This window comes from Zalophus californianus, chromosome 11, assembly GCF_009762305.2.
Source record: "Zalophus californianus isolate mZalCal1 chromosome 11, mZalCal1.pri.v2, whole genome shotgun sequence".
In the NCBI taxonomy this organism is placed as follows: domain Eukaryota; kingdom Metazoa; phylum Chordata; class Mammalia; order Carnivora; family Otariidae; genus Zalophus; species Zalophus californianus.
In genome coordinates, this window is record NC_045605.1 from 72968110 (window position 1) to 72981272 (window position 13163).

Here is a 13163-nt window from a genome sequence, read left to right on the forward strand (position 1 = left end):
ATTCCCTCCTTTCCAACAAACTGTTGAGCGCCTGCGTGCCAGAAGCTGTTCTGGGCAATGGGAAACAGCAGTGAAGATTCCGATTAAGCCCTTCCTAAGGTCGGCTTGACTGGCCTGGGCTTTTGTGGCCAGAGGTAGCTAGCGTGGCTCTGGCAGCCCCTTAGATCTCCGGACGCACATGGGTCTGTCGGCCGGTCCGCGGTCGCGCTGCGCGCGCCGCCTAAGCTTCTCCACTGCCCCGCCCGGCTCGGAGCCCGCCCCTAGCCCGACCCACACGTGGGTTCCAGCACGTCCGCCCGGCTCCCCCCTGACGTCAGCCTCCCGGTTCCATTTAAGGCCCCTCCCGCGCTCCGCTCCAAGTGTCGGAGCCGCTGCCGCCGAGTCCGGATTCAACCTCGCGCGCCGCTGACGGCCGCCCGCCCGACGTGCACTCCCGGTACGGTCGGGCTCCAAGCGCGCTGAGCTGGAGGGTCAGGAGAGCGAGCTACCTCTGGATTTGCTAGCTCGTGCTGCCCGCGAAGGGGTCTCAGCGTCCGGGGCGTGGGGGTGGCGGGGTGGAGGCAGAGTCTGCATCCCTGGGCGGTGGCCCACGCCATGCGTGGGCTCGGGAACCCGCCGCACTCCGCTTTTGCTCTAAGCGGGCACCGCGGCCTCTGGTCGGGCTGGGGAACCGAGGTGGCCGCAGCTATCTGTGGTCGAAAGCCCAGGTAGATGCAGAAAACAAGGATCTGACAGATTTGAAGGGTGGGACATACCCCTGGGCTTAAAATAGGCGAACGGCGCAGTACTCGAGGTCCGGTTTCCGAAAAGCCTCAGCAGTCGGGGGTGGGGGAAGAGGGAGGAGGTCTGAAAGCCGGGGAGCGCTGCTCGGGTCGCTTTTTTAACCCTGGGACTCTCGAGAGGTGGACTCCACAGAGGGGCTGCTGTCTGATTATAGGGCGCTCTTGGCGCAAATTACACTTACTAAGCTGCAGTTGATGTATCGGGTGCTACGCTAGGCAAGATGCATGCAGAGATGAAGCAGGAAGAGTCTCAGCCCTCATGCATCGCAGATGGTATTTTGAGAGTAGGATATCCGGTACCATCCGCTCGTTCTGAGAAATGGGGGAACCTAAAGCTGGGAGAAGGTTAGTGCAACTCAGAGGTCACAGAGTGGTGGCAGAGTTGGGGAGTAGACCCTCTTTCTGTAGGGCTCCTCCCTCACCCGTGTCCCCCACATTGAAGGGAGCGCTGGATCCCAGGGCTTAGGTTTTGGTGAAGCCAGGTCTAGAAATAGCATTGATTTGTAAGGAGAGACCCGATTCCAGCTTGGTAACTCTGGGCTGCCTGCCTGGAAGTCCTCTTGGGTATTTTTGTCCTTTTGGAACTCAAGACTAGACGTGGCGCTTTGGGATGCAACCTGTGATAATCTTCCTGGTAAATGCAGTGCAGGGTTGGATTAGCAGAGCGAAGGCCTCCTCCCCGGCTCTGGAAATGGAGGATTCCACCAAGTATCTGTTATAAACTTTAGGGCTCCAGGCCTCTGCAGCTATTTTTGCACTTCCTGTCTTGACAAAACTTCCTCCTACGGGGCCTCACGCCTTTGCAACATCGATCACGGTAGAAGCCACAGGAGGCGATTTAAAGTCTGGCTGTGGCCGCGCGCGAGGCCAGGGAGGCAACCAGCAGGGGCACTAGTTAGGTCTAAAGTCCGCCTCGGGGCTGGCTCCGTGTGACCCTAAGAGCACGCTAATTCCCAATCATTTCCGCTCATGGGCGGGGCTTCCCAGCCCGCCGCGGTCGGCGCCAGTGCCCAACTCGGGAAAGCCGCCGTCCTGACTCTACTCTTGTCCCCTCCCACTGCTTGGAAATGAGCATGCGCGCAAGCCCTGAGCAGGGCAAGGTGGGGGAGGGGCGGTAACCCAGGAGCTGCTGCTGAGCTGTTCTGATCTCCGCCCATCCTTCTGGGGCTGGAGGAAGGAGTGAGTGCGCATGAGCAGAGCTTTATGCGCGTCCTACGCCGACTGGGTCGTTTCGTGAGGCAGTTAAAGCAGCTTTTCGCGCGTTCCTCCGTTTGAGGGTTTGGCGGGAACCCTGGTGACTGGAGTAGAGCTGAGCAGGCAGCTCACAGTGATTTTGTGTGAGGAAAGTCGGCCCCGCTTGGGGTTAATAAGTCAAGATGAGTGAGTCGTCCGGAAGCTATACTTACACCCAAACGTCAGTATTATTTTTCCACGCCAAGGTGAGATCCTTTACACCAAGATCCTAGGCAGACCAGACCCTGGCATTAGATCTTTCAGCATTCCTTTGGCCATCTTTAGTTTTTTTCCTTCCCCCTTTTTAAGTGGCAAGCATCCCAGAAGTAAAATAAGCTCTTCTGGAACAACTTTTGGTCAATAGCATTAATTTAAAGAAGATGTAGTGACTGTGCGTGTTTTCCCCCCCATAGATTCCTTTTGGTTCTACGTCCAAAATGGCAACTCTCAAAGATCAGCTGATTCAGAATCTTCTTAAGGAAGAACATACCCCCCAGAATAAGATCACAGTTGTTGGGGTTGGTGCTGTTGGCATGGCTTGTGCCATCAGTATCTTAATGAAGGTAAGTGAGACCCCATCTTTCTGGAAGCCACGCATCCCCCCACTCCTCCAAGAATTGCATTATCACATTGTATAAAAAAATACTCAGGTTCACGCACTCAAAGAACTTTCTGTGGAACAAACTTTAGAAATGTGATGCCATACCAAAAAGGTATCTGAACTAGAAAGAAAAAGTTGTTAGGCAGGTGACACAGTTTCTTAAATTCACTGTGCCATATTAATACGCATGAATTGCCTACAAATGGGGGCCTGTCTCTACTTCGAGGTATGTCCGGATACGAATAAAAGTTATTTTAAAATAATTGTTGAATTGAAAATCAGACATTTGGTAAAATTAAAATCACACTAAATGTGGGAAATCTTAAGTCTCTATCCCACAAAAATCCCCACCTTGAATAGTAATTTTGGTACCAATTATGGAGCTAAAATTTAGTTAGAAAGAATTTGTGAATGAATAAAGAACACATTTTACAGTAGTCAAGCCTGGTTTATGTAAAAAAAAAAATTGAGGCAGCTTATGATAAAATATTTCAAATTTAGATTTGGAGTTCCCAATAAGGGAGTGAAATGATTAATTCTGGGTTTTGAACAGGAAAGGACTGAAATTAGGAACCGAAGGCAGAAAAGAGCTATGTAGAGGTTGGGTAACAACACATGTTGCTTTATATGTGGTGTTAGAAGGGGCCACATAGTGTAAAGGTTTCCCCCACTATCCTAAAGGAGAGCATTCCTATGAAGCTTTTCCGAAGCCAAAATGGTATAAAGTGAAGAGACAGTTACCATTAATTTATATGGAAAATTTTTTGAGCATTCCCAGACCCAAGAAAAATAACCTTAGGCTTTTCTGATACTTCAGGACACATCTTGCTAACAGATGCACAAAATAAAGTACAGATGCTCACACAGTTCAAAGCTATGGTAGCTTGATATTGAGATGCTGAGTAGAGTTCCCTGGGGAAGGAGCTTGGTGGTACCTAGGATGTATGCTACTTCTCTGAGGGCTCACTATAGAACAAACACTGAATGCTATTTCTGCTTTTTGCCTTTTTTTCATAAAAGCAAAGATCCTCTTTGGATTTCTTTCAGTTCGTGAAAACAGGTACTAATGTTAGGTCTTGTGTAAAAGTGAATTGGCATAATGCAAACTTGTAAAAATGAGGGGATGCCTATACCAATTCTTATTGTTTTCCCACTGGATCAGAAATTGATGCCATCTGTTTTTCTCACATCTGTGAATCACCTGTGGTCTTTTCCTGTGATGCTGTCTAACTCGGGTGTATGTAAGAGTAACTGCCAGGTTATTATATTATAGATAACTCAGGAGGTAGATCTGTAGCTCAGCTAGTATAATTTACTTGGTTATAACAGTTCACATCCCATGTGTATGTATTAAAGCTCTTATTGGTGCTTCTGGTCTGAGATGCACCTGTCAACATTGACAGGTTCAGCTGAAAGGATATTTTTCACCAATACTATTTTGCAATACACAAATCTATCTTAATACTGTTAAGTGTTGGTTAGTATATGGATGATATACAAAGAATGATTCAGAATATCACTTTTTTAACTTCCAAGAATTAATACTGGTCAGAATCACTTAATGTAGTGAATAATGACCTAAAATCAATGTGTAAAACTGAATTTGAGAGCGTAAATAGAGCAGTTTTATGTAACTGGATATTATTCCATCCATTGCCAATCCAGTGTTCTGCTTCCTGAAAAGGTTACTCTAGTGAGGAGAGAAGATCAGTACTTCTTCCTATGCATGGGTCATCTGTGAGTCAGTTTTTAAATGGGGGCCTGTCTCTGAGGTATGTCCGGATACTAATAAAGTAGCAGAACTCTTCTGTGCTAGCAATAACAGAAATTTTGCATGCCTTTCTAAAACTTGGAAGTAGCAATTTTCCATGTGAAATTTTATATCTTTTAGGACTTGGCAGATGAACTTGCTCTTGTTGATGTCATGGAAGACAAACTCAAGGGAGAGATGATGGATCTCCAGCACGGCAGCCTTTTCCTTAGAACACCAAAAATTGTCTCTGGCAAAGGTTGATTTCAACAAATTTATATTGTGGTCTATGCTAGACTTAATTCTCTATCAGGCTTGAAATTCTCTCTTCAAAGATTTATTTTTTATACGGATCAGAGAGCCTTTTGAACAGTTTTGCATTGGTAACCTATTTATATCAAAGTTTCAATTTCTAGTAAATGGTTTTAAATGGAAATCCAGTGTGTCCATAATGTGGAAAGCATCTGAGTTAGAATGTAATTAGTAAAGCTCCTCAGGTTCATATGTAACCACATTGTTTCTAATATTTAAATTTAATATACTTCCCCTACTTCCTTTCACACACTAACACAAGGTTGAGAATAGGGTAAATGAGCCTGTTCAGATATTCTTGGGCCTCTCACACTTAAGAGCCCTAGTCAGGAAACCTGGATATGTGTACAAGTGGTGTATTTTTTGGACACTTGAAAATCTTTGAACACTTACCTTTGGGCTGGGTTAACCATCCTGTGCCATAGGGTATCTAGAAGCAAGACATGCTTGATAAATGTAAAGTTGCCTTTGCTTAAAAAAACAAAACAAAACAGCCTGTCTCTGGGCTGGTATGATCACAATGAAGTAGTAAAGTAGAGATAGGAGTACGGAAGAGTGTGAGCATGTGCTCAAGTGGCAAAAAATTGGGGGATAATATCTCATTTGATTCTTTCCATGTCCTCCCAGCTGGCATTATATAAAGTTCCAGTCTAAAACCAGAATACAAAGAAGGTGTCGATGTACTCTTCCTCCATGTTAAGTGGCCAAAAACTAAAGGAGGAGTTGGGGGTGGGAGGGTGGCATTACAGGCACTTATCTGTATTTACCTGTGTGTGAAAGGAAATAGGGGAGGTAACAAAACTGATAAAACTGTCCATAAAAAAAGTTTATGGAGCAAATTTTTGCTGGCTAGGTAATAGAGTTCTCTTAAAGGCCTTAATCTGGTTTTTGTTCCTTTTTTTGTCTAGATTATAATGTGACTGCAAACTCCAAGCTGGTTATTATCACAGCTGGGGCACGTCAACAAGAGGGAGAAAGCCGTCTTAATTTGGTCCAGCGTAATGTGAACATTTTTAAGTTCATCATTCCTAATATCGTAAAATATAGCCCAAACTGCAAGTTGCTTGTCGTTTCCAATCCAGGTGAGACCTTTAATTGCACAGATGAACTCGAGTAAAACTGATGGTATATGTCATATTCTGTATACACATATTTATTTCTCATATTTTTCATTTTCCTCTTGTGAATGGATTTGCTAAAATACTTAAGTTTAAAATAATAAGGGGGATACAGTGCCCCTGAATGTAGTTAGAACTTAAAAATTAGGGGCGCCTGGGTTGCTCAGTCGTTAAGCGTCTGCCTTCAGCTCAGGTCATGGTCCCAGGGTCCTGGGATCGAGTCCCGCATCGGGTTCCCTGCTCCGTGGGAGGCCTGCTTCTCCCTCTCCCACTCCCCCTGCTTGTGTTCCCTCTCTGGCTGTGTCTGACAAATAAATAAAATTAAAAAAAAAAAAGAAAATATTAGTTATTTGCTCAAGAAGATCTTAGATAAGGGATAAAGGTATGAATAAGGTGTTCTTGATGCAGTTTATTTTCATTAAGCTACACTTCTTGAATACATAACGAATTTGCTGTATTATGCATAGAGGTTTAAAAATTTAACAAATATTGATTGGTCATAATCACTATCAAGATTCGTACAGAGCCATGGATCTTGACTAGCTGAACATTATCTAATAATTTACCTAGTATCTTCGCCCAAATGTTTCCTTCATAGTGGATATCTTGACCTATGTGGCTTGGAAGATAAGTGGCTTTCCCAAAAACCGTGTTATTGGAAGTGGTTGCAATCTGGATTCAGCCCGGTTCCGTTACCTAATGGGGGAAAGACTGGGAGTTCACGCATTAAGCTGTCACGGGTGGGTCCTTGGGGAGCATGGAGACTCCAGTGGTAAGCATAACTTATTTTCTCTTTCTCTTTTCAAAAAGATTGTGTAAAATATTGACAGTAGTTTCATTATTAAATCAGAGCTGAAATCAGATAATCCATTCATTGGAGTGGGATGCTTTCTAGAAATCTTATCTTTTGGTATAATTATGTTAAGAATTGTTGAGGTTTTAACTTTTATATTAACATTTTTTTATGGCATGGGGAATGGGGAATGAAATTTCTTTTACTCCTAGCAATGGAAATAAGAGGATAGTTCTTAGGATGACCTCAGTTGTTTGATATCACAGCTGTCTATACTTGAACTGTATGGCTCTGAAAAGGTCAGCCAATCCAAATGAAGCAGATAGAAAAATTCTGTCACAGTTGAAAGATGTTATAATTTGTGCAGTATTCTTAGTTACTTATGCCAAGAATATTCCCCTTATGATCTCATACTATCTTTATATTTCAAATACGTATGGATTAAACATCTCAATAGATTGAAAACAGGTTAGAATATGGTGAAAATTCTTAGTTTTATATAAATTAATCAATGAAAATTTAAGAGTAAGGATGTTGGTATTCTTGACCATCTATCAAAAGCAGATAATCCTCCCAGATAAGAAATGAGAATTAGAAAAATGGGTCAAAATTACTAGTCTTGTTACCAAAACCCAAGTTCGGCTCCCCATTGCTCAAAAGGCCAGAACTCAAGAGATGAGTTTTGACTGGAAAGGAATATGAGCTTTATTCAGGAGGCTGCCAGCCTGGGGGAGAAGGCAGACTCTTGTCTAAAAGCCCAGCTCAGGTTTCTGCCTGGCCCAGAGATTTTTGAAGGGGTTTAATCAGTTGAGGGAACACAGTGATCTGTGACATTCTTGATTACATGCAGATTTAATGATGCCAGTTAGAGTTTTCTCAGTGCTCGGAGGTTTTGCAAGAAGTTCTAATTCCTTGGTGCCCAGGGGGATTGTACAAGAAGGTCTGGTTCTTTGGTACCAAGGAGTTGTGCAAGAGTACTCTGTTCTTTCTGCAGAGGAGGGCAAGGTCTACAGATATTCAAAGGGAAGTCAGTAAAGTTATTTGTCCGACCTTAAAAGGAAAACATTTTGCTGAAAGATTGCTGGGCTAATCAGAAAGGTGAGGCGGTTTCAAACAGACTTGCTGGCCTCTGTGGCCTGGGAAAGTTCTTGTTCTTTATTTCCTAAGGCCAGTGGTCTGCAAATCTCAAAGAAAGTGACTTAGTGCTGTTACAGATCAAGGGTCTTAAGTCAGCAAGCAAGGAGTATGTTCACTTGAAGCAGGTTAACCGTTAGGATTGGTTCAAGTGCTATTACGGTCTGCTGGATGGCGTGTGGAAATAAATGTATTCTGTACTGTTTCTTTTAGTGCCTGTATGGAGTGGAGTGAACATTGCTGGTGTCTCTCTGAAGAATCTGCACCCTGACTTAGGCACTGATGCAGATAAGGAACAGTGGAAAGAGGTTCACAAACAGGTGGTTGACAGGTAATAGATCCCATAATTTGGCAGTACAGGAGATTAAAACATATTATTTTTCTTTGAAAGTTTAATAGCATTTGAGTACTTGTTGGAAAACATTTTTCTAGGGATGCCTGGCTGGCTGGCTCAGTTGGTGGAGCATGTGACTCTTGATCTCAGGCTTGTGAGTTGGAGTCCCACGTTGGGTGTAGAGATTACTTAATAATAAACAAGCTTTTTTCTAAAGTTTTGTTAAAGAACATACTACAAACAGAAGTAAAGATATTAAAATTTATTAATGCAACAGTCTTTTTTTGCTATATTTCTCTATAGTATGATAAATCTTTTAGTGCTTGTCAGTCTTATTTCACATTCAGTCTTCAATAGCACATACGGTTCATTCAGTTAGGAATAAGAATTTTTATTTATTAAAGTTTTCTTTATTTAAGTAATCTTTACACTCCATGTGGGACTTGAACTCACGACCCTGAGATCAAGAGTCACATGCTATATGGACTGAGCCATCCAGGTGCCCCAAGAATTTTTAAATTCAGTTTCCTGTTACAGGCTTTATGAATAGAAACAGCTAACTTGTTTATTCAGATGATTACAGAATTTCAAACAATGTCTAGATTCATAATTTTACTGAAAATATAAACTGTTAGAAATTGTTTAGGGAAGCTTTCAGCTTGGTAGCATTATTTACTTTACATATACATACATATATATATATATATATTTTTAAGATTTTATTTATCAGAGAGGGTGAGCGAGCTCATAAGCAGGGGGGAGTGGCAGGCAGAGGAAGCAGGCTTCCCGTTGAGCAAGGAGCCAGATAATGGGATTTGAATCCAGAACCCTGGGATCATGGCCTGAGCCGAAGGCAGACACTTAACTGGCTGAGCCACCTAGGCGCCCCATTATTTACTTATTATAAATCATGTGTGGACCTCAGATCTATAGAAATGAATAATGAATCATGATTGATTTAGAAAAGGCCCTCTAATAAAAAACCCGTGAACCTGGGGCGCCTGGGTGGCTCAGTCATTAGGCATCTATCTGCCTTTGGCTTGTGTCGTGATCCCGGGGTCCTGGGATCGAGCCCCACATCAGGCTCCCTGCTTGGCGGGAAGCCTGCTTCTCCCTCTCCCACCCCCCCTGCTTGTGTTCCCTCTCTCACTGTATCTCTCTCTGTCAAAGAAATAATAAAAAATCTTAAACAAAACAAAACAAAAACCTGTGAACCCACCACCCAACCCAAGAAACAATGACAATAGCTGTCAACCAAGTGTTGTGTTTTTAGGTTAGAATCATTAGTCTGCTGGTCCTTGAATATTAATGAGTTCTGAGCTCCTTCTCCCACTCATCTTTCTGTCCTACCACCCATCCCTTGCTTGAAATAATCCTGAGTCACACTATATGTAATTTTGGAGTTAGTTTATTAAATTCAGTATTACATTTTAAAGAATCCTTTATTTTGTTGCATGTAGATATAGTTACTTATTTTGACAGTTTTGTAATATTCCACTATTGAATGTGTTCACTGTATGTACCATAGTTTACCCATTCTCCCTGTTGGAGAGCATTGGGCTTATTGCCAGGGGTTTTGAAATTACTAACAATACTGTTGTGAACATCCCTATACATAATATCTTGGTATACGTGGCAAACATTACTCAGATATATAATGTAACTTTATGGCATTTGCTATAAAGCATGTGTTTGGTGAAACAATGTTGTTTGTTTTCTCTTAACCTTTTCCTGTCCTTTCCTACCCTACAGTGCCTATGAGGTGATCAAACTGAAAGGCTACACCTCCTGGGCCATTGGACTGTCTGTGGCAGATCTGGCCGAAAGTATAATGAAGAATCTTAGGCGGGTGCATCCAATTTCCACCATGATTAAGGTAGGTTTGTGTAGTGATACATTGTATTTGGATGCCATTATTTCCTGTTTTTTTAAAAAAGATTCTTCTGTGAAAGCAGTTAAGTTAGTCGTCATTGATTTAAGTGACATAAATTAGTGCACTCACAACTTGCTTTTTTTGGAGAGAAATCATTGAGCTTTAGGATTAATGTCTGCTAGAATACTATGTTCACCACATAGATACCTGATAACCTATGATAATAAGTGGAGGTGGGTGGAAGACCATAAAAGAAAAATTTTTTCTTCAGAGGTAAAAAGGGTAGAGTTGCTAAGATGTTACCAATAAAAATTTGACAGTGATATGGATAATGGCAATAATTTAGATTTTCTTTTAGAACAGAAGTCTTTGCTGGTATTTTGATGACTTGTGCTGTTCATAACATCCTAACAGAAAATGGTGGAAAGGAATTCCTGCTTCTCAAGTTGTATTAAATAAGCTTCATAATTGTAAAGAATGAAAGTCTTTGGGAGACCCCAGAATGCATACTCAAAACATAAAATACTTTTCATTTTGTCTTCAGGGTCTCTATGGAATTAAAGATGATGTCTTCCTTAGTGTCCCTTGCATCTTGGGACAGAATGGAATTTCAGATGTTGTGAAGGTGACTCTGACTTCTGAGGAGGAGGCCCGTTTGAAGAAGAGTGCAGATACACTTTGGGGGATCCAAAAGGAGCTGCAGTTTTAAAGTTTTCTAATGTACCACTTCACTGTCTAGACTATAGCAGGATTTTAGTTGGAGGTTGTGTATATTGTCCTTATTATCTGATCTGTTACTCAAGTAATATTAAAATGGCCTAAGAAAAAAGTCAGTTTCCTAAAGTTCCAAATAGGAATGGTTCACCAAACCCTGCAGCTATATCCTGGTACTGGATGATACCTGTCTTTGTAGCCCTAAATTGGTTAACGTAAGTTAGCCCCACCGTCTCAGAGGCTCCACTGCCACAACTGAGGTTGCTCTGCACACCAGATGTGTGTTTACTGTGTGTTCTGTCACTTCGGGTTCCTTCCCTCAACACCCGACATGCCTAGTCCATCTTTTCCAGTCAGTCACGTTCTGGGATCCAATGTATAAATTCAATATTGAGTGTATTGTGCATAACTGTCCTAAAGGATCTTACTTTGTGTACCATGTATGTCAGAATATAGTGTACATGGCCATATAATGTAAAAAGACAATGCAGCCAACTAAGTGTCATACCAACTAAAATACCAAATAAATTTTGAACGGTGACTCTTTTGAACAGTGACTGTCAATTTATTATATTAAGATAAGTAAAGCTGTTATTATTACATTATTGGGACCCATTAGAGTATTCTTAGGCAACACTGCAATGATTTTATTTTTTTTTAAGATTTTGTTTTTCATCTGTCAGAGCACAAGCAGGGGGAGAAACAGGCTCCCCACTGAGCAGGGAGCCCGTTGCGGGGCTAGATCCCAGGACCCTGGGATCATGACCTGAGCCAAAGGCGGACGTTTAACCAATGGAGCCACCCAGGCATCCCTGCAATGATTTTTTCTTAAGGTGTTATTATTACTAATGATCAGACTTTGATGTGACTTAATGTATTAAGCATGTGACTAGATTGATTAGGTTGTTTAGGTACCATTTCCATTATAATTTTAATATACTAAGCCCCAAGGTATTATGAGATAAAACTTGGTAGTAGTGGGGCACCTGGGTTGCTCAGTCGTCAAGCGACTGCCTTCGGCTCAGGTAATGATCCCAGGGTCCTGGGATCCAGCCCTGCATCGGGATCCCTGCTCGGTGAGAAGCCTGCTTCTCCCTCTCCCACTTCCCCTCCTTGTGTTCCTTCTCTCGCTATGTCTCTCTCTCTCAAAATCTTTTTTTTTTTTAAAGATTTTATTTATTTGAGAGAGAATGAGCGAGATCACCAGAGGGAAGAGGGTCAGAGGGAGAAGCAGATTCCCCGCCGAGCAGGGAGCCCGATGTGGGACTCGATCCCGGGACTCCAGGATCATGACCTGAGCCGAAGGCAGTCGTTTAACCAACTGAGCCACCCAGGCACCCTCAAATAAAATCTTTAAAAACAAAAACAAAAAACTTGATAGTAGTGCTAATCATAATTGGCACCCTGCAGTTCTGTAGATGACATTCTATATACATGGATGTAAAAATACCATTTGCCAACAACATAAGCGGTGGTACTTAAAGATTTTGTCAAAGGGAGGGAGAGCACAAGCAGGGGGAGCTGCAGGTGGAGGGAGAAGCAGGCTCCCTGCTGAGCAAGGAGCCCGATGCAGGACTCAATCCCAGAACCTGAGCTGAGGGCAGACGAGCCACCCAGGCTGCCTGGGAAAGATTTTTAAGAACCTTTGCTCTCTGGAGGCAAGTAACAATGGCACTTAACAATTTTAAACCAAATAACCCTGGTAGTTGTCCACTCAAAAATTTTCTTTAGATTTTCCTCAAAATATATCTACAACTGTGACCCTTATCCAGGCCTGAATATATATTTTTTAAAGATCTTATTTATTTGACAGAGACACAGCGAGAGAGGGAACACAAGCAGGGGGAGTGGGAGAGGGAGCAGGCTTCCCATGGAGCGGGGCCCGATGCAGGGTTCGATGCTGGACTCTTAACCCAGGACCCTGAGATCATGACCTGAGCCAAAGGCAGATGCTTAACAGCAGCCACCCAGGAGCCCCCGGGCCTGAATATTAATAGAGGTTAACTAGGACAACTTTATTGCCATCACTTCTCCGGTATCTTTCACCAGTTTACTTCCTGAGAGCTAGTGAAGAGAAATAATTATGCTTTTTTCCAAGTGTGTCGCAATTGTAAAAGGGCAAGACTGAACTACGTAATCTTTTTTAAGATTTATTTGAGAGAGGGAGGTGAGGAACAGAGGGAGAGAAACTTCAAGCGGACTCCTGGCTGAGTGTGGAGCCGACGCACAGCTAGAACTCAGGACCCATGAGATCATGACTGAGTCCGAACTGTGGAGCTCTGTCTTAGGACCCATGCAATCATGACCTGAGCCAAAACCGAGAGTTGGAGGCTTAACTGACTGAGCCACCCAGGCACCCCTGCAAATGATGTAGTCTTGACAAGTAGGATAATAGGATTTCCTTTTCTACAGGTTTTTAAAAAAAGCCTTAAGATACAATTTACACATAAAATTCACGTTTTAAAGTTTAATTCTGTGGAACTCATAGTTATACAACCTTCACCACTATCTAATCTTCG

The 13163-nt window shown here is 42.7% G+C and overlaps 1 protein-coding gene across 1 annotated transcript; it reads left to right on the top strand.

The window, feature by feature from the left end:
- Window positions 1-318: 318 nt before the first annotated feature.
- Window positions 319-11195, top strand: LOC113914583 (L-lactate dehydrogenase A chain). The gene is made up of 8 exons (XM_027579937.2): window positions 319-436; window positions 2429-2578; window positions 4508-4625; window positions 5587-5760; window positions 6395-6568; window positions 7937-8054; window positions 9810-9933; window positions 10475-11195. Exons 2-8 carry the CDS (start codon window positions 2453-2455, stop codon window positions 10637-10639), a joined length of 999 nt encoding a protein of 332 aa, XP_027435738.1. The 5' UTR covers window positions 319-436; window positions 2429-2452; the 3' UTR covers window positions 10640-11195.
- The last annotated feature ends 1968 nt before the right edge of the window (window positions 11196-13163 follow it).